Source organism: Nannobrachium achirus (genome assembly GCF_963921795.1).
Source record: "Nannobrachium achirus genome assembly, chromosome: 24".
Classification (NCBI taxonomy): Eukaryota; Metazoa; Chordata; class Actinopteri; order Myctophiformes; family Myctophidae; genus Nannobrachium; species Nannobrachium achirus.
The window spans coordinates 42,389,254-42,413,556 of NC_137831.1; the positions used below are offsets into that span (position 1 = coordinate 42,389,254).

Consider the following 24,303-nt stretch of genomic DNA (forward strand, 5'->3'; position numbering starts at 1 on the left):
TATCCTGCAAAACACACACTCAGTACAGTCAGTCTTTTCCAATGCCCTAAGTGCACATATTGTGGCGCATATTCTTGGAAAGAGGAGAGAAAGGGATTCTGCTGTTCAAACGGTCGTGTCGATCTCCGCTATGACCCTGAACATCCCCAACCAGGTTCACTCCCTCCACAACCTCCACAGACCATCAGAGACTTATTTGAAAACCCACAATCAAAAACGCCAGAAATTACAATAACGCCCTAGCAATGGCCTCTATTGGTATGAAGGAAATCTTTCCACCAGGACCATCAGACTTCAACCCAGGCCTGCGTATCCAAGGGAAGATGCATCATTTTATTGGCAGCCTGCTTCCTGATTCAGATTCAACAACCCCCTGCTTTGCACAACTGTATGTGTACGATCCACAGAATGAACTACGCAATCGCAGAGCGCATGCTTCAAATCAACACCTCGACGAAAGTCTACTGGAGAAAGCACAGGAAGCATTGCACATCTGTAACCATCTCATACAACAGTTCAAATCAGCTGTCGAGCTTGCTGTTAACAATCCTGCTTCAGAGATGCACATCTACCTAAATGACAACGCTCCACAGAACATCCATCCAGGTTTGTACCCAACAGCTGCTTTCCTCTAATAGAAATCCACTCTTTCAAATTGACATAGCCCACATTTTAAACTCAACTACACTTTCTCAACTAAAATATTACAAATTAAAACTTGACATACAATGCTCCCTACACTAACGTCCCAAAACCCTGCTCTGGAAGTCTACTGCTGTTGCTCTATTTCGCTTTTCCGTAAAAAATATAGCCTTTATAGATAGGATCACTGCATCTTTTCCAATATCCACTCTTTACCATGATACATTTACTCATACATACAACTTCTCCCCCCACAGGTACCATAAACCTTCCAACTGGCACAGATATTGCTGTCATTGTGCCAGGCACAACTGAAAGCCAGCAGTTTGGCCGTCTCCACGTACAGCTACAACTTCGTGGTGGTGGTTTAAAGCACATCGACTCTCTTCACCCACTGTATGACCCGCTCGCTTATGTGCTACTATACCCTGAAGGCAACTATGGCTATCATCTGTCACTGAATCAACGACAACCTGATGGTAGAAGGGGGATCTCAGTCACAGATTTCTATCGCTACCACCTTCAAATACGTGACCCAGCAACACACTTCAATTTATTACTCCGTGCAGGTATTTAATATCATTAACACCCATGTACCTCCTTTTTAATTAAAGCCATCAAATACAATCACTCCATTGAAAACGTATTACTGCCAATATTTCCATTGCATTCCCCTCCATCCTTATCCCCATATTTCATCATGCCATTGTGTCCGCAATATAAACTTACATTTATTTCACATCTCTTCCTACAGGAAAACTAAGCATGCAATTCGTATGTGACCAGCAAGCAAAAATTGAGAGCCAGAGACTCAAATTCCTGCGCTACAACCAGAAGACCATCAAAGCTGAGAAGTACAAATGTGTACAAGATGCGATTGCATCTGATGAACCTATCCTTCCAGGAAGGATCACAATTCTTCCTTCTACTCTTTACGGTTCACCACGTTGGTATGCCCGCCAGTTCCAAGATGCAATGGCTATTGTTCGTGAAAAAGGCAAACCTGATTTATTCATCACTTTCACCTGCAATCCAAAATGGCCAGAAATTCAACAGTCACTCCTGCCAGGCCAACTGTCTGAAGATCGTCCTGACATCGTCGCAAGGGTCTTCTACATGAAGTGGGAGGCTGTGCTCCATGAAATACTTCAGAAAGACATTTTCGGCCATGTAGATGCATATGTCACAGTGAAAGAAGTACAGAAGCGCACTCTCCCACATACACATGCACTGTTCACGCTGGTGGCTGCTGACAAACCTCGCGTCCCTGCTGACATTGATCGCATTGTGTCAGCAGAAATCCCTGATGCCACGGTTAACCCTACACTGCATAGGATCGTCAAAGAAAAGATGATACATGGGCCATGTGGCTCACTGAACAAGAAGGCTCCCTGTATGGTCAATGGCAAATGCAAAAAAGACTTCCCAAAACAGTACAGGTCAGAAACGGTCATGTCTGAAAGCTCCTACCCTTTCTATAGGCGTCGCGAGGACACAGATGGAGCACCAGGCCGTTCCTTTACAAAGAAAATCCAGGGTGGCATAGAACTCCCTGTCACAAATCAGTATGTTGTTCCATATAGTCCATACCTGTGTCACCAATACGAGGCACATATCAATGTTGAAATCGTGTGCTCTGTGTCTGCTGTAAAGTACCTCTACAAATACCTGGATAAAGGTCCCGACAGATGCATGGTCTATGTTGGAGGCCCAGAGCAGGACATTCAACATGATGAAATCGAACGATATGAAGTGGGTCGCTACATCAGTGCCTCTGAAGCATTCTGGCGAATGTATGACTTCCCTATCCAAAAGAAACATCCACCTGTTGAACAGTTGGCAATCCATTTGGAAGGAGAGCAAATCATCATGTTCAACAATGACGGAGAAGCCCATGATCATGTTGCATCCGGCCCACCACGTACAACCCTCACAGCCTACTTCACAGCAATGCAAGAGAATCCTGATAAGAGACACATCACATATCCAGATGTCTTCAAGCATTTCTCCTTCACAAACAAGACCTTCAACCGCAGGACAAACAGACTGAGTCGTAGTCATAACAAAGAGGAGCTCTCTGACATGATTGGTCGCATTCCTGTACTGGCCTTCACTCCCCACAACGCTGAGCTGTACTTCATGCGTATGTTGCTCTACCGTGTTCAGGGCCCAACCTGCTACAACGACCTACGCACTGTCAATGGAGTTTTGCATGAAACATATGTGGCTGCATGTCTTGCCAGAGGCATATGTGAGGATGACCATGAAGTGGACAAGGTCATGGAGGAAGCTGCGTCTGTTACATTTGGCCCTCAACTACGTGAGATCTTCGCAAATATAATAATGTTTGTGTTAAAGAAGGACTACTTACAATTCTGGCAAAGACACAACCATTCCATTTCAGAAGACCTCACACATGCTGCAGGCCTAACACAGCCAGATGACAACATAATCAACCAGGTGCTGTTGGAGCTTCAGGATCATGTTGAGCGACATGGATATGACCTAGCTGTCAACTTCAATCTCCCTCTGCCAAATCGTGCTCTCATTCGACAAGCAGACCCCCACGACATCAGACATGAGACACAACACAATGTCCCCGAGCTGCAGGCTTATATTCAGGCCACACAACACCTTCTAAATGACCAACAGAGAGCAGTAGCTGACTATGTCCTGGAAAGTGTAGGCCTTGAACTTGGAAAGCTTATTGCCCTTGATGCAAGTGGCGGTACTGGCAAGACCTTCACTCTTACTTTCATCCTCAAATCTGTGCGTGCTGCTGGAAAAGTAGCCCTTGCAACAGCCTCATGTGGCATTGCTGCAACATTACTTCCAAAAGGAACCACCTTTCACAGCCGCACCAAGTGCCCCATTGTACTCACAGAAGAGTCAATGTGTGCTATCACCACAGGATCCAGTACAGCAAAACTCATCATGCAATGCGCCCTGTTCGTCATCGATGAGGTGTCCATGATGGATCGCCGTGCTGTCGAAGCTGCAGATCGAACATTCCGGGAACTCAGAAAATGCCCAAACCTTCCATTTGGAGGTAATGCCTTTTTAAAACCTGCACCATTCATTACATTTGGCACAATTTACATTCTGACATGTCTACATTTACACTATATTGCAACCATTTAATTCTCTGGACCCTAACCCTAACCCTACATCTGTGCCAGCAAATTGTTACAAGAAAAACAACTACAAAAACAACACATTATATAATCTCATTCATAACAAGTGTAACTAATGTAACACCTTTGTCACCCTCAGGTATTACCACCATATTCAGTGGAGACTGGCGGCAGATCCTACCAGTCGTTCCCCATGGCACACGACCGCAGATCATTTCACGATGCCTGAAGAGTTCCCCTCTTTGGAACCATGTTCACACCATGCAACTCACAATCAACATGCGCATAACACATGCGACTGCAGGAAACATGGAAGAAGACATGTTGTTCCACCAGTTTCTCCTTGATCTGGGAGAGGGAAAGATCCCCACAATTCAAGAAAAGGGTGAATTCACTGTTGCAATTATGGATCGCTTTCTCCTACCAGGATCAACTCTGCATGATATGGTCGACTGGGTATTTGAGAACCTTGCCCAAAACATGCACAACCACCAATGGCTTTATGAAAGGGCAATCCTCTGCCCAACTAATGCAGAAGTGGACACGGTCAATCAGTACATTGCCCACAAATTCCCAGGTCAGGAGCACATCCTCCACAGTGTGGATACCGTGCAAGCACATGACAGCCATAACTACCCAGTGGAATTCCTCAACACACTCTGTCCGTCAGGCATGCCACCCCATCGCCTGTCACTGAAGGTTGGTATGATCATAATGCTCCTACGGAACTTTGACACAATCCATGGCCATTGTAATGGCTCACGCTACATCCTGCAGCAAGTCTGCCCACATGTTCTCCTTGCACAGCTGGTATCTGGGATTCATGCCGGCGCCCAGCTACTCATCCCAAGGATTCCCATTTCACCCTCTGAGAATATTTTCCCCTTCACTCTCATCCGCAAACAGTTTCCTGTACACCCATGCTTTGCCATGACTGTTAACAAGTCACAAGGTCAATCACTGACACGCGTGGGTGTATACTCTGTCAAGGACTTCTTTTCACATGGACAACTCTACGTGGCAGCAAGCCGAGTTGGCAACCCCCTGCAACTCCGAATCTTGCTACTCAATGACGACAACACCAAACGCACCGACATCACCAATGTTGTATACAAAGAAATATTGACCCATACATAATGCCTTCCATACTTTCCAAAAAGTATTCATTGCTTTTATTCATCATAAACATATTCTATATTGTTGCACAACTATGACACCATTGGTAGTCATGATACTGTAATTGCAAAGTATGATGTACTGTTGTTCCCTTTCTGCTGCTCAAGTATGTTCAAATTTCTGTTCTGTCATGTAATTGAGTTGTTGTTTTTTGAAAGTGTATACATTTTTTTTTTTTCTGTGAAAAAAACAAATAGATATATTGTTTTAAAAAAAGTATGTTCAAATGTATAATAAACCAACCCCTCTACAGATTTACCAACACTGTCTGTCTCCATGCATTGCACTCCTCCATGGGTTAAACAAATCTACAATTGCGTTACCAATTCCCCAAACACAGCCTGACACAGAAAGCCTACTTTCAATCCCTCATATATTGTACACACTGCACATAATTTGAAGCACATCAAACGGGTAAGGACTAGTTATAAGTTACTTATGAACCATTTAAACCTTGTTGAATGTGGTTAATGCTCTGACTCTGACTCTCAGAGCCGTCTACAAGTTGTGTCTTTTTCTCATGTTATCATCATAACGTTCTCTGCAGCGGCATAGCTCAGGGGTAGATAAACCATTATTAGAGCACGAAGGGTTCCCGAAGGGTTCCCAGTTCGAATCCGGGCTCCCCCTGAGTTAATGTCGAAGAGTACTTGAGCAAGACTCTGAACCCCTAATTGCTCCCGGTGAGTAGGTTGATTCCTTGCATGGTTTCCTCCGCCACCGGTGCATGTGTGCGTGAATGGGTGAATGTAATGCACAATCTATGTAAAGCGCCTTGGATAAAAGCGCTATATAAATGCACCATTTACCATTTGCAGCGGTCGGCTTTTTCTCTCTTTACTTTGTCTTTATTACCAGAGCTAGAATGTGAGGCCTTCCTCTGCATAACGCACCCTTTTGTTGTTTTCTTTTTGGCCTTTACTCCTTTGACTTTTTCCGTCTTCTTGCGCTCTTTCTTGGTCTGTGGCATGCCTTTGTCCTGGCACGTGCTCGGGGGGTCGGTTCGTGGACGAGACCCCCGGGCACAGTCACCTCTTTCCCTTTTATGTCTTGACTCCCGCAACAGACGGTTTCTCTGTCTGAGCACGGTTCCCGGTGATGGGGTCACCATGCTAGCTCTATAGTGTGCCCTGGTCACTGGATCTCATCGTGGTTTCCATTCCAGGTCCTTGAGTGGGTTCCAGGGGGTCCCCAAGGTAAAGGATTCATAGTTAAGAAGAACCAAAATCGCAGAGAAGTGGAAAATCTCACAGAGAAAAAAATCTCATCAAATTGTGGTCCATGGCCTATCGCAGAGGTCTTCAACGTTTTCAGGCCAAGGACCCCTTAGTCGAGAGAGAAATGAAGCAGGGACCCCCCACAACCTGTTCACAGATTCCATATAGTTTCATCGTTTGACAGCATAATCAGTGTATTATGGATTCATGTCAATTTGTGTTTTCAGATATTTAACCACTTGAACCGTCAATACTTAATAAACTTGACCTTTCACTCTGTACTTAGTCCGCTCTTTTTCCCCTCTACACTAAACTCCTTTGCCTAAAATAGCCGATCTACAAGCTCACAACGCCTCGCAGCGCGAGGCGTTGTGAGATTGTAGATCTGCTATTTTTGGCTAAAGTTCTCAGGGGGGAAAAAAAAGTTTCTATCACACAAAGATTTGGAGGACCCCCTGTAGTAACTCTAAGGACCCCCTAGGGGTCCCGGACCCGGAAGTGGAAAAGCCCTTTAATTTCTTGCTCGAGGCTGACAATCTCCTTGCTTACACTGACAAGTGATTAACATATACGGTACAGCCTGGCCGAGCTCTTCAGGTTTGTCAAAGGTTCTCAGCGACTAGTTTAACCACTTCAACCCTAGATTTAGTGAATTAGTTGACCAAATTCCAAAGTGCTTTATGATATGGCCCCTCCTGATTTCACTACTCTTAATATCTCTGCCGAAAATAGACAATCTACAAGTTTAGCGACAAGAGTGTAATTTAAGCATTACTCAAGCCTATGTCATTATGTGATTACCACAGGTTTCTATTTCTCGCCGTCCATAACGAAAGATTTCCATTTCGGCTACCAGTGTGTGCGGCCACCTTGTCTATGTCTATTGTTATTGTCAGACAAATCGATATCATGCAAGTTCAATGCATTTTAATTCAAAACTTATTTGCTTAGTGTTTCCATTGAACTAATGTGCATTACGTGTTTTCGATTAAGCTTCAAAATCCACCTCCTCCAAGCGCATAAATGTTTTTGCAAATTTTGAAGTGTTTCCATAAAAAGATTTATGCGCAAAAAAGCCTCAATGCGCAAAAAAACTGCTTTATGGAAACGCAACTTATGTCTCTTTCTTGAAGACTAGTCATTTGGATTCTTCTGCCGTGGGCCGGCTCCACTACAAGGCCTTTGGAGTGGTACTGTAGCATTCCTGTGCATAGGGACCACCACAGCAACCAGTGCAGATACAGTAGGTCGATGATGTCTGAACACACACATCATAACAGTGTGGAACACTTTTACAGAATGTGTGCTGGCGTAATTATTTGTGTATGTTCACATACACAGCCGATACTTTCTATAATAGTTTACTTTTATGGTATGCCCTAAAAGTGTGTGATGTTTGACTGCAACGTTGAGTGATTGTGTGTCTGTGTGTGCGTTCGAGTGTTTTACGGCGCTCTGTGTACGTGCAGTTTACGCTGTTGGCATGGAGTCTCAAGTGGTCCCACTTCTGAATACTAGTCCAGATGTAAATGTGCAAACACGCTTGCAGTGGTTGACAAATTAATTATACAGTATGTGTGTGTGTGTGTGTGTGTGTGAGTGTGTCCTGTTGTGCATTCCATCTGTGTAAACAATTTCCTTTCCATCGTGCCCTGTAATATTTGCATGTACTCTTTAACGGTGATATACTGCGTGTGTATATGCGTTTGAGTGGCCACGTGTGTGTGTCCTGGGACTTGCGTCCTCCCCTGCCCAGCTGTCGGAGTTTAACCCCGATTTGCCAATACCACAGGGAGATGAGGAGGGAGCGAGAGAAAGAGAGAGAGGGGGGGGGGGGATGGGGGATGGGGTCAGGACATGAGGAGGAAGTTGGGAACAAAAGGCCTCACCAGGAAGGGAACAGGCCTGCAGACCCACAGGTCAAAGAGATAACGTATCGATTGCGCGTAGCTAAATCGCCTGAGGTTTTGGACGAGGTTGACGCCCCCTCGCGGCTTGGGAGCTTAGTTTTGAGTGTAGCAACATTTTCCTAAATGTGGTCACATGTTCAGATTTTGGATTCTGATTGGCTTAACACAGTGGTAAATCAGTCAACAACCTTGAGCTGGCTCATGGACCCTGCCCACTGCTGTGTTGCAGTTGTAACCTTTCCAAGATCAATGAGCCTCCCAAACAGTAAGCCATTTACCATGAGAGGGAGTGGGTTGTTGGCTGATTTACCAGTGAATGTGGATGCAATCATTGTTGTTTATGGGACTATATCAGACCTGGGCATTGTGTGGCCCGGGGGCCGTATGCGGCCCTTTGTTTCACTCTGACCAGCCCTTGTAGGGTTAATGGCAAATTTCAAAATAAACACATTTTCTAATTTTACCTTATGCATGGACTAAAGCTGCATTTCTTTTATTTTGATGTATTTTTATTCACGTACATATGGACACAATGTGTCGTTGTCTCAATAAAAGCAGGTGGTCAGACTGGTCACAAGTCAAGACGACCTGCCTTACCTTACCCATTAAAAGTGGCTAAGAAAAGAAAAGTCAATGCTGAATGCCGGGTTTTTAACAAAAATTGGACTGCTATGTATTTATTTACTGAAGTCGAAGGCCTCGTGCCACAACCCTGAAACAGCGGTAAATCAGCCAACAACCCAGTCCCTCTCATGGTAAATGGCTTACAGGCCTACTGTGCAGGAAAAAAGGGGGGAAAACCGGAAAATACCAAGGAAGTGTTTATTTTTTTATTTGCACATCGCCCGCTACCACTGTGCTTTCTGCAGAGACGCGCATTTAACGTAGAATGACAAATAAAACGCAGTACTATGCAGGAAAAAAGGGGGAAAATAGGCCTACCAAAGAAGTGTTTATTATTTTTATTTTCACGGCGTCCACTCTCCCTCTCCCTTCTGCATCGCGAGCCTAGGGGGGCGTCAACCTTGTCCAAAACCTCGGCCGATTTATCTCCTCGCCTATCGATCAGAGCGCCACGATTATGACTCAAACCTTTATCCAGATTATTTTTGCTAGATATTGTGATTGCGGCTATTAACCCCGATTAAACAAGGAAACAATATTCCATGCACTTCTTGAATGGTGTCCTTAAGGGGAAGACCAGCCATTTTAAATATTGAACTATGTCATCTATACTATAATTTTGCGAATGTCTGTCTGAGTGAGTGTCTGTCTGTCTGAGTGTCTGTCTGTCACAGCGTTTCTCCTCAGTGGCTGGAGCAATTGATCTGAAATCGCATCACCATTAGCATATGAACACACCTGACATAACTGTGAAGCCCGTTTGTCACTTTCACAAATCATATGCTGTATATTAGCATTTTTATGGTGTAACTACTATCTATTCTGCATCTAGCATGAGGCATATCTATTCTGCATCTAGCATGGGGCAACATGTTTAACCAGCTCTGTGCGTGTGTGCGTGTGTGTGTGTGCGTGTGTGTGTGTGTGTGTGTGGGTGGGCGGGGGGGGGTGTTGGCTGGCCCTCTTTCAGATGTTGTCATGTAGATCGGTACACAGTATCTCTGTAGCCTTTAAACGAAACGGGTATTTGTTACATTGATGCTCCTACATTTTATCATGCAAGCACCAGAAAGTTACTTTCCATCCCTCATATACTGTGTGCACAGTGCACACCCCATAACCCACACACTGCACATCATTTCGGAGCTCATATCTTTGAACGGGTAAGGACTAGTTAATATAACTTAGAGGAGTTGTGTGGAAATAGAAAAAAAGCTCCCCCCCTTCTGTGTTGCCTAAAACTGGAAGACTGAATTGTAATTGTAAAGGTGTGATGTCATCAAGTTGTACTTTACAATACAAACCCCAAAATCAATCTTCCAGTTCTAGGTAACACAGAAGGGGGGGAACTTTTTTTTCTATTTCCACACAACTCCTCTAAGGTATATTAATGACATAGTTCAATATTGAAAATGAGTGGTCTTCCCCTTTAATGACTACTTTTGAGTCTTTTACATGAAATAAGGTCTCCGTATGTAGCTGTTGTGTCGGTATTGCGCGATTAGAAGCTGGGCAGACCACCAATATATTCACGATAGTACAGTCGGTAATGATCATCTGCTCCCGAGTGGTGAGAAAGGGATTTAAAAGCCATTCGCTTCATTACACTCAAACTAGGGCTGCTGCAAGTGCTGACCTTGCAGCTGTGGACCCAGGGGTGTCACAAGGGGGGGGGGGGGGGGGGGGGGTTGGACTGAGTTACTAGGGCCCAAGGTGGAGGGGCCTCAATTATTTTATACTTTAGCTATTGAAAAATAGCAGATCTACAAGCTCACACTCGGTGCCGCGCTGCAAGCTTGTAGATCTGCTATTTTTTTGTGAAAATGTGTGCAAATGTTTGAATATCTGTATTTTTGAAGCGAACATTTGTAACCCCGATTTTGCTTCTGGGGGGTCCCTGGAACGAAATATTTTGAGACGGGGGTCCGTGGCCAAGTACATATCATTTTGGGGGTCCTTCACATGAAACAGTTTGAGCACCACTGACATAGAAACACAGGTTTTTCAAAAAACTTTCCAAGATTTTTCAAAAATAGCAGATCTACAAGCTCGCAGCGCAGCACTCGGTGCCACGCTGTGAGCTTGTATATCTGCTATTTTTCAATAGTTGAAGCACAAAATAATGCGTAATAATGTGTTCCCAGTCTAAATGGGTTAAACCTCCCCTCCATATGAAGAACATTCATGGGGGGCCCGCAGTGAATCCTTGTACCCAGGGCCCCAGAATTTGGTGCGACACCCCTGCGTGGACCGCACAGCGCTGCATCTAACAGAGCAGTGGTTCTCACATGCTGGAAGATTAGGGTCAGTGATGCACAGCGTGGAAGAAGTGGGGGTTGGGGGGGGGGGGGGGGGGGGGGGGGGTCGGGTCTGACCTGGAATCAGGGACGGGCCGCCGGGTATGATCGGCTTACCTTTGTGCAGGGATCTCCCACCCCGAGGTATATTATATTGTCACCTTTCTGTCGAAAAACGGCGAGCAAGCCGATTAATGGAAGGAGAAAAAAAAAAATGGTTCACACAATATTTGTTTTCGGGATGGGGTGCAGGGTGGTATGTAGGGCTGTCACCATTATGACATTTTACATGACGAGTCATTTGTCACTCAAATAATTGCGATTAATTGTGTTTCTGTCGTTGACAATTACATTTCTGTTTGGCTTTCAGGCTTTGAAGTTGCACATGGTAGATATGACACATAACCTAAATATACAAAGAAATTACTGACATATTTGACAACTTTACACTTAAAAAAGAACATTGATAGTGGAAATAGCCAATCTACAAGCTCACAACGCGTTGCGATGCGACGCGTTGTGAGCTTGTAGATCGGCTATTTCCAAGATTTTGGACTTTCAACATGGAAATGATTATGACGATTATGAAAAGTAATTGCGATTATGTCAAAGAATTGCGATTAGACAATTATGTGATAACTGTGACAGCCCTAGTGGTATGCAGATGCACGGGCAGATGCAGAATGAACAGAAAGAGAGAAAAAAAAGTCAAGAATTCCACTTTGATTTGGGAAACACCTCTTTGTGTAGCGCAGAGTGCTTTTGTCAAACAGACGGAGCTGTTTCTGTTTCATCCGCGCTTTGCCGGGGAAGGTGGCAGCCAGTTTCTCTCTCACTCACTCTCTACTGATGGGCCGATAAGCGATATTATCGTTTATCGGGATAAAAAAACACTCACGATAATCGTATCGTGAAGATTTAATTTATCGTGATATCGTCCTCCGTCATGCACTGGGTTCAATTCACCCTTTATTTGCAGAGCTGCATATCCAGTACCACTTAAACCCTCTAGAATTGGTAAAAGGTACTTAAAATGTACATACCGTACTTGATACAGTCTCTTTTTTTCACTCTATCATGTCTTTGCCAAAAAGTAGCCGATCTACAAGCTCACAACGCGTCGCGATGCGACGCGTTGTGAGCTTGTAGATCGGCTACTTTTTGGCAAATGTTCTGCCCCAAGATAACGGATTTTGATTATCGCGATAATAACGTAAATCGCAATTTCTTTGGTCACAATAATCGTGATATGACATTTTCATATCGTCCCATCCCTACTCTCTACCCCACCCTCTCTCTCTTTGCCTCGCCATCGCTCGCACTTCATCTTTCTCTCTCTCTCCCCCATCTCTCTCTCTCGCTCTCTCTCTTTAGGTTCTGCCCGCAACTCTTCTGGGAATCTACCCACAATGCACTGTGAGGAGAATTGCCCCCATAATGAATGCAGAGCGTCTAAATTGGAATATGGCCCTAGGCGGGGGGACCGGGCCAGCCGTTGAAATATTCACACAGCTTTATTAAGGCTTCTTTTAAGAGACCAGATGCACTGTGCGTCTAGCAGCAGCAGCAGCCACTGCAAACCGGGTTATTTGTGCCGTCGTGGCCTGTGCCCGTTTATGACGAATCATAAAGCTGTCGGATCACTAAGTGACACATCATGCTGCATCATCTGGCCGCGTGTGTGACTCTCGTAAAGCCAGAGTTATGCTTGGCCGCGCGTGCATCGTGTCGCGCACCACAAACGACAGAGCCGGTGTTGTTTTTGACAGCACATTTTGATTTAGTTTTAGTCATAGCCTTTTGAGTACATTTTAATTTAGTTTTAGTCATAATTTAGTCACCTGAAAAGTTTTAGTTTTAGTCTAGTTTTAGTTGACTAAATATCATAAGATTTTAGGCGACTAAATCTACAGTTGATTTAGTCAACTGAGATGTACTTTGGCAGGCCTTGATTGGATCGTAATGACTGATTTTACACTTGGTTGCGTGCTGAAAACAGCCAATCTACACGTTGTGAGCTTGTAGATTTTTATTTTCAGCGCGCAACACCTGAGAGCAACCCAACATAAAATTACCCTCTTCTCCACTAGTCCCTCCCTAACGTTTTAGTCTAGTTTTTATTTTGTTGGCGAAATTGTCAATATATTTAGTCTTAGTTTTAGTTACTGTATCACAGCTTAGTTTTTATTTAGTTTTTATTTATTTTCGTCAGTGAAAAAAACGCAGTTGACAAACATTTTTCGTCATAGTTCTAGTCGTCGAAATCAACACTGGGCAGAGCTATACGCTCACGTCGCATTGCAGCACGACTGGTCGTGAGCTTGTAGATCTGCTGTTTTAGGCGTATAACACCGGCGTGTAACCATGTATCGGTCAGGCTTCGGTTTTCAGCGGGAAGCAAGCAGAACAGGTCTCCCTCCTCGTTTTAGACAGATAGAGCCTTGAGGAAACGAAATCTCCTCGTTCTTGAATGAATGATCTATTGATCAGCTGATTTAATGACCCAATTCTTGTCAAATAAATATTAGAGATGCTCCGATTGCGATTTTCGGGGGCCGATACCGATCACCCATCAACTGGAATCAGTATCTGCCGATATTCCCGATCACAGCGTCAAATCCATACATTCTTCTATTCATTTTGTTAATGTAGCAGCATTTATGTATTTAATGATTCTTCTTACAAAACATTGACATTGTATATTAAATATAAACATTAGGAGATAAGAAAGTATCATGAATTGACATCTGTTATATTGCAGGCTGAGGCTACATTCAGTCCCACAGATAAATATTGTGAAAATAGCTGATCTAGCTTGTAGATCGGCAAAGCCGATACCGATCAAAGCCGATATTATCGGCATTATCGTCCGATCGTGATCACTCACCGACTAATCGGCACATCTCTAATAAATATCAATAGTGAAGGCTAGCTGTCCCTGCCAGCTTCTCTGACTCGTTATTTAACCCATTTAGGCCTAGAATTATTGAATGCTTTAACCAGTGAAAAATAGCAGATATACAAGCTCACAGTGCGGCACCGAGTGCCGCGCTGCGAGCTTGTAGATCTGCTATTTTTGAAAAGGTCGTGAAAATGTGTGCAAATCTATATGTATTTTCAAAGCAAACGTTTGTAACTCAAATTTTGCTTCTGGGGGGTCCCTGGGACTAAATATTTTGAGATGGTGGTCTGTGGCCAAATAAATATCATTTTGGGCGTCCTTCACATGAAAAGGTTTGAGAACCACTGACATAGTGTCTCTCAAGAACAGACTGAGCTCCATTTAAGTGACAATGGCTAGCCAGATTGCTGACATAGGTTTTTCAAAAAATCTTGGAAGGATTCAAAAGACACTTATAGAATCGGGTCAAAATTCTAATTTTCACGATTTTTCAAAAATAGCAGATCTACAAGCCGCGCTGTGAGCTTGTATATCTGCTATTTTTCAATAGTTAAACATAACATAATGATACACAATAATGTGTACCCGTTCAGTATTTTCTTGAGGCATCCACGGCTCCTTATTGTACGGTTTGCTTTCCATTTTATTCTGTGGGCTATGTTCAAAGTTCAGTGGGGCAGGTTCACTGCTGTTGCACGTGTGTGCACGTGAGAATGTGTGTCGTAAGCCTTGAGTGGTAGTGTGCATGGCATACGTGTCTGTGTGCATTTGCAAGTGTGCAGGTGAAGAGTGGAGCGTGTGTGTGTGTGTGTGTGTGTGTGTGTGTGTGTGTGTGTGTGTGTGTGTGTGTGTCTGACGGTCTACTCTATCTACCGCTGAACTGGGTCGTGGGTAACACGTTGCCATGGCAACTGCTATTCGCCGGGCCCTGGGGCCAAGAAATGCTTTTTCCGCTTTTTACTCTCTCTCCTCTCTGTTCTTCCACTTTCGCTCCGTCTCGCTCTTCTTTTTTTCCCCCCCTCTCCCCTTTCAGTTCCTTCGTTTCATCACTCCGCTCGTCTCTGCCATCCTCTCGGGCGATCTGCTCGTTCCTCCGCTGCCTCCCGTCTTCGTTTCTTTCTCTAGCTCTCTCTTTCACCCGCCGTTCTCTCCCTCTTTCTCGGTCTCTCCCTCCGTCGGCCACCGCAGGGACGTGCAGAGAATGTTAGAGAGGCAGGGGCTGAAATCTCTAAAAGGGCCCTTTGGTGAAAATATTGAAAATAGCAGACCTCCAAGCTCACAACGCGTCGCGCTGCGACGCGTTGTGAGCTTGGAGGTCGGCTATTTTCGGTGCCACCACACCCTGAGTTTGCATAATCAATTCATTACCGGAGATGTGGCGTAAGGCATGTATTTCAGAGAGGGCAACATAAGATGCTGCATTCAAGTTCAGGAGAGTTTGGACAAGGCAATTCTCTTGAATGCTGCCTTCAGGTATAGCATGGAAAGAGAGAATTTGCATTTCTTTCACCATAGTAAAAACTGCATTCATGGTCTGGAGAGGGCACTTTTTTACAGACTGATAAAAGGGCTGGGGCTCAAGCCCCCTTTGATGTGTATGTGTGCTCGTGCCTGAGCCACTGTACTGTGCCTATCTCTCACTCTCCTTGTCACTCCATGCATCCTCTCCCTCTCTTTCTTGTACCCTCCTTTTCAACCCTTTTCTATGCTCCCTCCCCACTCTTTATCTTTCATACAGCTTCCCGTTTTCAACTCCTCTCTTCCTCCAGATTCATCCTCTTTCCTCGCTCTTTTCTTTGAATTTGTATCCCACGATTTTGTAACCCCTTTTTCACCCGGTGTCAATTATCTAATGTAATCCTGGGCGCTACACTCCCTCTGCCAACCTGGGGAGAGCAACGGACTGACCTCACGCTTCCTTCTATGCATGAGGAGTCCAAGTTGCTTCTTTTCACCTGACAGGGGGGAGTTTCCCTAGTTGGAATGACACGTTATTCCAACCAGCTCCTTTCCCCTCCATCAGGCGCCCCGGCTGGCCAGGGGGAGGCAGTATAGAGACCAGGATTACTGCATGTTTTTTGTACCTACCCTAGGAGACACAGGGAGAACATGTTCATCGCTCTTTTCTTTCTGCCACTCCTCCTCAACACGCTATTCCTTTATTTTTCTCTCATGCGACAAAGAACGAGCATTTCCAGCCAAATAAGTTGACACGGCCGTTCAATGAAGTATGAATTATCCATTATGCCCCCCTCTCTCTCTCTCTCTTTCTAATCTACCCCTCTATCTCCGCCTCTGTCTCCCTTTCTCCCTTTCTTTCTTGTGCTGTCGACTCCTCTCTTCCCACTCCTTCCTTCACTGTCTGTCTCTCCCACTCTTGTCTGTCTTTGCCATCACAGAGTGGTGGGTGGCTGTCGATGACAGCTGAATCGTTGTTGCTCAGGGGCGTCGCACCAAATTCTGGGCCCTGGGTACAAGGATTCACTGCGGGGCCCCCATGAATGTTCTTCATAGGGGGAGGGGGTTTTAACCCAGTTAGACTGGGAACGCATTATTACGCGTTATTTTGTGCTTTAACTATTGAGAAATAGCAGATATACAAGCTCACAGCTGCAAGCTTGTACAGTAGATCTGATATTTTTTTTAAATCGTGAACATTGATTTGGTTTTTGAACCAAGGTTTTTTGAAAAAAAATATGTTTCTTTGTCAGTGGTGCTCAAACCTTTTCATGTGAAGGACCCCCAAAATTATATGTATTTGGCCACGGACTCCCATCTCAAAATATTTCGTTCCAGGGACCCCCCAGAAGCAAAATTTTGGTTACAAATGTTTGCTTAAAAAATACATATATTCAAAGATTTGCACACATTTTCACGACTTTCCAAAAATAGCAGATCTACAAGCTCACAGCGTGCTGTGAGCTTGTAGATCTGCTATTTTTGAATAGCTAAAGTATAAAAGAATCTAGGCCCCTCCACCTTGGGCCCTAGTAACTCAGTCCCCCCCAGTCTCCCCCCCCTTGTGACGCCCCTGGTTGTGCTTGGAAAGTGTCTTTCGCAGAGGAGCCTCTTGACTGTTCGAGTGGAGGTCTATTGTATTGTGTTTCTCGCCCCCGCTTCCCTCGTCTGTTAATCGTCACGGTGATTGTCGTCCTCGTTTATCGCGGGAGTGTTGTTCTGGGGAGGCTAAGAAGAGAGCCACATGCCTCCCTTATGTTGTATTACTGATGAATACTGTACGTGTACAGAGTGGACCACAATGGTCAATGGTCCAAAACAAACCCCCCCTGGGGCTTTTTGGGTAATCCTTTTAGCATAACCTGACACTGTTATACTGCTAATAAAGCAGTACAATCGGTCAATGAAACCTCCGGCGGCCATGTCTTTTCACTAGGAGAGCATTCCACGTACAGAGGTTCACACTATCTCCCTACTGAACAGGACAGACAGACAGACAGACAGACAGACAGACAGACAGACAGACAGACAGACAGACAGACAGACAGACAGACCACTCAATCGATTGATCTACCACAGTAAAATGGCTACAGACAGACAGACAGACAGACAGACAGACAGACAGACAGACAGACAGACAGACCACTCACTCGATTGATCTACCACAGTAAAATGGCTACAGACAGACAGACAGACAGACCACTCAATCGATTGATCTACCACAGTAAAATGGCTACAGACAGACAGACAGACAGACAGACCACTCAATCGATTGATCTACCACAGTAAAATGGCTACAGACAGACAGACAGACAGACAGACAGACAGACCACTCAATCGATTGATCTACCACAGTAAAATGGCTACAGACAGACAGACAGACCGACCGACCGACCGACCACTCAATCGATTGATCTACCACAGTAAAATGGCTACAGTATAAACGTCACTGTCTGGCCAAAACCTCTTGAGGTTTTTGATTTTTTGATTTTTTTTGGCATTAATCAGGGCTATTGAACACCCTTTACACCTGAGTGTTGGTTACAATAATATTGAACCAATGGAAAGTAGTAAAAAGTGCTTGGGACAAAACCTCCTAACTCCACACTTTCTGCCAAACCAGCTAACTCCATCCGTTTTCATAAATATGAGCTATTGAACACCCTTTACGTCTGTGTGTTGGTTAAAATAATATTGAACCAATGAAAAGTAGTAAAAAGCCCTTCGGTCAAAACCTTTAACTCCACTTGAGCTCATTTTCCAGAGAATTAACATTTTGGAGTTTGGAGGTTTTGGCCCGACAGCAGAGATAGTAGTTATGCATGTACCAGGTATGAACAGTAAATAGATTATAAATAGGTAAATATATAGGCATAAGGCATGTAGATGTATATCCTTAGATATATCATCAGTGTGTGCATAGGGAAAGCATTATGTACACAGAATCAAGGCTAAGCAATGTATATCAACTGATACTGTATGCGCAATCTACGGCATCACCAGTAATGTGCATATATACCGTATTAGGAGTGAATGCGCAGATTCAACAGTAATGTGTACATCAACAATAGGTACAGTCAATCTGCATTGAACGGAGTGAGAGGGGAAAAAAACGCGTAACAGCAGATAGTCTGAGCAGGCTTATAGAGTACATCCATGAGCCACAGAGCCAGAGTGAGTGAGCAGTCACTAAGCATTAATCCAGTGATGGTGGAGGATGGCATTCCTAAAACATTGTGTTGTCACTTGTCAGGGACTGGCCTGCGGTGGCTCCTTCAGTTAAAACCAGTACTTAAAAACACCTAAGCTCTCCATTAAAAAGGTTAGCAGGGTGCTAGTGGACCCTGATTGTAAAGAAATGAAGTGAAGTGAGCGGTGCTGCTGCTGATGATATACCCACATGACGTCACATTATGGGGGGTCAAATACAGGTATGTGTATATTGGTAAAATGGAAAACCCTTGGATTATGTGACATCAGTATTTGATACCATGGAAAAACACTTGGAAACACCAAAAAGTCACACAAAGCCACGTATTGGAGCGGTTAGCATCGCTCAAAAAGACAACACCAACTCACTCAACCAAAGAAATTGCTATTAGAACTACCGGTATGTCCATATTAGTGAAAGAATTGCACCTGTTGCAATAGAATTTACTACTACTAACTTTTAAGTGACTAATAAACTGCTGGACTAGACTAATGGTGTAAAACAGAATACCTTGTTGTTTTACTTTGTTTTTATTCAGTTTAAGCAAACTACAGAACTACAGAGTTCCTTTTTTCTCTTTTTTTCTTCTTATACAATTCCTTTAGCTGTATATTGAACATATATGAAAAGATTAAACAAAAGGGTGCCATGGCATTGGTCCGAAGGTTCATTAGTCCGAAGGTTCATTAGTCCGAATTTGTTAAGAATACTTTGCCTAACTCTAACCCTAACCCTAAACCTAACCTCAGTAACCCTAATGCCCTAAATTATATACAGAATACCTTTTTAAGTAAAAAAAAATCAAACCTCGGTTCGAAGTGGAGCGGTGAATCTGAGCAGCTTGCTAAATGCTTAAACTGTAAACTGTGCCTGTGAGTGAGTGGTGAGTGTGCCTGGCCTGCACAAAACAGCGCCTTTAACTAGTGTGTTGTGTGTGGCCACTCAAGGTATTGCCAGGCTACGGACACGGCCAGCCAGCCACCCACCCACCCACGGACATACCCACGGACATACCTGTCTATTGGGAGCGCTTTCACCGCTCCAAAAAGAATAATACCTTTTGCTGAGCCACAGCGACTTAGTGATCTATAGAATTTTGGACTTTAGATCTGCTAAGAACGTTGCCAGCAGCCGATAGTGACATAATTGAGTAAACAGACAAGGCAGTTAGAATCACAGGTACCAGTGGACAGTGACATAAGGTATCTGTTCTTGGCTCTGGCTTCTGACATTACATCACGACAGGAGAATGACAAAGTGTCCACGCTCTCAGCAATGAACTCCAGCTGGTGTCATTTTTCACCTCAGGCTCAGGGACAGGAGAGAGAGAGAGTGTGTGTGTGTGTGTGTGTGTGTGTGTGTGTGTGGGTGTGTGTGTGTGTGTGTGTGTGTGTGTGTGTGTGTGTGTGTGTGTGTGTGTGTGTGTGTGTGTGTGTGTGTGTGTGCAGGGACGTGCGGAGAATGTTAGAGAGGCAGGGTCTGACATTTCTAAAGGGGCCTTTTGGTGAAAATATTGAAAACAGCAGACCTCCAAGCTGACAACGCGTCGCACTGCGACGCGTTGTGAGCTTGGAGGTCGGCTATTTTCAATACTTGATACCACACTCAACTAATCATATTCATGTCAATACTGGAGATGTGGCGTAACGGCATGGCTTTCAACACAGAGAGGGCAATTCTTTCAACATAAGATGCTGCATTCAAGTTCAGGAGAGCTTGGACACGGCAATTCTCTTGAACGCTGCCTTCAGGTATGGCATGGAAAGAGGGGCATTTGCAATTCTTTCACCATAGTAAAAACTGCATTCATGGTCTGGAGAGGGCACTTTTTTACAGACGGATAAAAGGGCAGGGGCTCAAGCCCCTTTGATGTCTATGCATGCTCGTGCCTGTGTGTGTGGGGGGGGGGGGGGGGAGGGAGGGGGGGGCAGAGAGAGAGGCAAAGCGAGAGTGATGGTCCGACCGCGCTGCATCTCCTAAATCCTACAGTAATGAATAGAGCATTGATTTCCATTAGGGCCGGCTGGCCGGTCTCTGACCGCCCTCGACTGTCTGCTCTCCATTAACTCCCTTTAAACTGTGGCTGATAAGCAGTCAGCAGGCGTTGCCGCAGGGGACGACCGGATGACAGATATCCCCTCTCTCTGTTTTAACCCATTTAGAACGGGTACACATTTTGCGTATCATTATTTTATGCTTTAACTATTGAAAAATAGCAGATATACAAGCTCACGGTGCTGCAAGCACTGTGAGCATCTGCTATTTTTTTTAAAATCGTGAAAATTATAATTTTGACCCGGTCCTATAAGTGTCTTTTGAATCCTTCTAAGGTTTTTTTGAAAAACCTATGTTTCTATGTCAGCAATCTGGCCGGCCATCGTCAAAGAAAAGGTCCTTTTCACTTAAATGGAGCTCAGTTAGTCTGTTCTTGAGAGACTACGCTCAAACCTTTTCATGTGAAGGACCCCCAAAATTATATTTATTTGGCCACAGACCCCCATCTCAAGATATCTAGTTCCAGGGACCCCCCCAGAAGCAAAATTTGAGTTACAAACGTTCGCTTTGAAAATACATATATTCAAAGATTTGCACACATTTTCATGACTTTTTCAAAAATAGCAGATCTACAAGCTCGCAGCGCGGGCTTGTATATCTGCTATTTTTCACTGGTTAAAGCATTCAATAATTTCTAGGCCTAAATGGGTTAAAAAAGGGAGAAATGTTGGATGGTCGCCGGGAGGCTGCGGGCTCCATTAAAACATCGGAGCATTTCGCTGATGCTTTGATCCAAGGTCTTACGCGTGGCATGAGTGCATGCATGAAACGTGAACTCGCTCAAAGTTCATGACTTGGTATACCCATTCAGCTATAGTACATTTTGTATTCAGTCTTGATCTGGAGGTTTGGACTAGAGATGGACCGATTGCAAAATTCTTGGCCGATACCGATCCACCGGTTTTATGAAGGTCTGACCTGCCAAAACCAAATCTTTATCTAAGAACTAGAAAATAGGGTTGCTCCAGACCAATACCCTTTTTTTCAGGCCAAGTAGGCCTACAAGACATACTTAAATTTGAGTACCAATAAGCTAGAAGAACACTAATGCTAAATCAATCACAATAGTACAATATCCAAAATCAGACAATATCCAGTCTAATATGACCGTATGGACTAGGCAGGAGGAAAGCAGGTGACGCATGCTTTTTTCCCCCTTCTTTTTGGAGACGACATTGACACAGGATTATGGAATATATCCTTACGTTGCAAAGGTAATCAGCACCATCTGTATTCTGTAGGCTGCCACTAAGTAGACTGGCTGCTACTTGCTAATGTTTACTTTAGTCACAGGACCAGAACATCAAGCTGTGCAGTGCCATAGACACAATTGGCATAAAACCGGTATTTATGTCAGTGACCGGCAGGTTTGATATCATACCTGCCAATTTTTGATATTGTCTGATTCCGATTTCCATCCCTAGTTTGGACGTGGCGTGTGGAAGGAACACGTTATTCCAACCAGTTCCTTTCCCCTCCATCAGGCGCCCCGGCTGGCCAGGGGGAGGCATTATAGAAACCAGGATTACTGCATTTTTTTGTGAGGGTATCTACCCTAGGAGACACGAGGACATGCACTCCACACAGAAAGGCCCTTTTGCCAACCCCACCTAGGGTGTGGGCGCTGATGACTCGGAGGAGAGAACACACCCCCAGTGCCCACAGCGTCCCCCGGCGGGAATCGAACCTTCTAGCTGTGAGGTGACAGTTATATTTGTATCTTCGAGCGGTGCAAACTGCTCCTACGTTTCACTCTGTGTGAGTGTCAGCCAAAAAACATGTGTGATCATACACATATACTGTAGTAACTGACGTCACAGACAGATCGGCCCATGCAAGGAGATATGCACGTGTCATATTTTGCACCGCTGTCTTCGCACAGGTGCGATCTTTTTTTTTTTTACCTGTTTACTTACAACAGGGGTCGTTTTCAGGCCAAGGACCCCTTAGTTGAGAGAGAGATGAAGCAGGGACCCCCACACAACCTTTTCAGAGATTCCTTATAGTTTCATCGTTTGACAGCACAATCGTCAGTGTATTTTGGATTCATGTCAATTTGTGTTTTTTTTTTCTTCAGATATTTAACCAGTTTGACAGTTCAAGTGTTGGGGTACAACAGGTCAACTGTACTTAGTCTGCTCTTTTTCCCCTCTACACCAACGCTCTTTGCCGAAAATAGCCGATCTACAAGCAGTGCGAGGCGTTGTGAGCTTGTAGATCTGCTATTTTTGGCAGATCTTGTCGTCCTTGGCCAGTCGGAGGATGGAGTCGTCGGACTCGCCCATTTCGCGGATGGCACCGCAGATGGCGTAGGTCTTGAACTGGCCGTTGAAGCGGCCGGTCGACAAGTCCACCTCGGCGATGTTGATCTGGATAGAGGCGTGCTCCTCGGCGTCGATGATCCTGTTGCTGGCAGAGCATTTGCGGGGGATGTACAGGTCCACGAGTTCTCCGGCGTCGTTCTCCATGTTTACAGATGCGTCCGTTAAATCACCTACACGCTCGCTTATGACAAAAGACAGGCGGGAAAGCTACCGTACTCAGTTGTGTACTCATTATTATAGTACTAGAAGTCTATGATGTCGGTGTTATGACATCATATGAATGACACCAGGGCTCTCCATATAAGGGCTTAAACGGCATTATCATAGTATTACAAAGGCCAGTATATTGTGTCAGTACTATTAAATCATGTTGATGACATCAGGGATTCCTATATATGGGCATAAAAGGAACGCCAAGACAGACCGATGGATTTTTGGCTCTAGACAACCAGAATTCTCTATCACAAGGGTCTTCAACAGGGGGTCCTCAGTGTTAATACAGGGGGTCCTCCAAATCTTTGTGTGATAGAAACCTTTTTTTCCCTCTCCTTTTTTTATATTAACCACTTGAACCCTGGCGTCCATATTTGGAGAACTCTTGCCAAAAATAGAGGATCTACAAGCTCTACAAGATTTACGAGCTTGTAGATCGTCTGTTTTTGGCAAAGAGCTTTGATGTAGAGGGGAAAAAGAGCAGACCAAGTACAGAGTGAAAGGTCAAGTTTATTAAGTATTGATGAAACAAATTGACATGAATCCTAAATACGCTGATGATTGTGCTGTCAAAAGATGAAACTATGTGGTATCTATGAACAGGTTGTGGGGGTCCCTGCTTCATCTCTCTCTCTCAACTAAGGGGTCCTTGGCCTGAAAACGTTGAAGACCCCTGCTCTATCAGCATGGGTTCTCTGCTCTGTGATACACTTGTCAAGTCTGAAGTTGAGCTACTCACTGTATGAGTGTAACAGAGGTGATGAGAACCTCCCCACCCGGGCTTTGAACCCGGGCCTCCCGCGTGAAAGTCCAATATCTTAACCATCACTCCAAAGGGATATCCTTATGCAACAAGGGAGATACTAGACTTTTTGCGGCTTCAGGCTGGGGCTGGGACTCACTCCGCCACATGAGCTCACAACTTAAAAAAAAGTTGAAATATGCACAAGCTTTCTGACCGACAGTGACAATATTATACCATCAACTGGTTTTGCATTGGGAAACGTTTTGCATCAACCATGACTTCAGAATGCAAAAGAACAGAGTTATGGTTTAGGGTTGTTCTTTGCATGTGACCCTAAAGCCTCTATCATAGTCAGTACTGAAGAGCTATCACCTCACGGTGGTGTCGTTTTCTAG

At 44.5% G+C, this 24,303-nt stretch overlaps 2 protein-coding genes across 2 annotated transcripts in view; one reads left to right on the plus strand and one right to left on the minus strand.

Moving 5' to 3' along the window:
* The window catches only part of LOC308279995 (neuronal membrane glycoprotein M6-b-like), a gene marked incomplete at both ends in the record, with an annotated part of 74,055 nt that overhangs the window by 30,628 nt on the left and 19,124 nt on the right, over nt 1–24,303 (plus strand). The gene's annotated exons all lie outside the window — the stretch shown is intronic.
* LOC308309354 (small ribosomal subunit protein eS21-like) lies at nt 22,849–23,094 on the minus strand (the record flags this gene model as incomplete). The annotated part of the gene is made up of 1 exon (XM_080754903.1): nt 22,849–23,094. The coding sequence occupies one exon, from the start codon at nt 23,092–23,094 to the stop codon at nt 22,849–22,851; it is 246 nt and encodes an 81-aa protein (XP_080611029.1).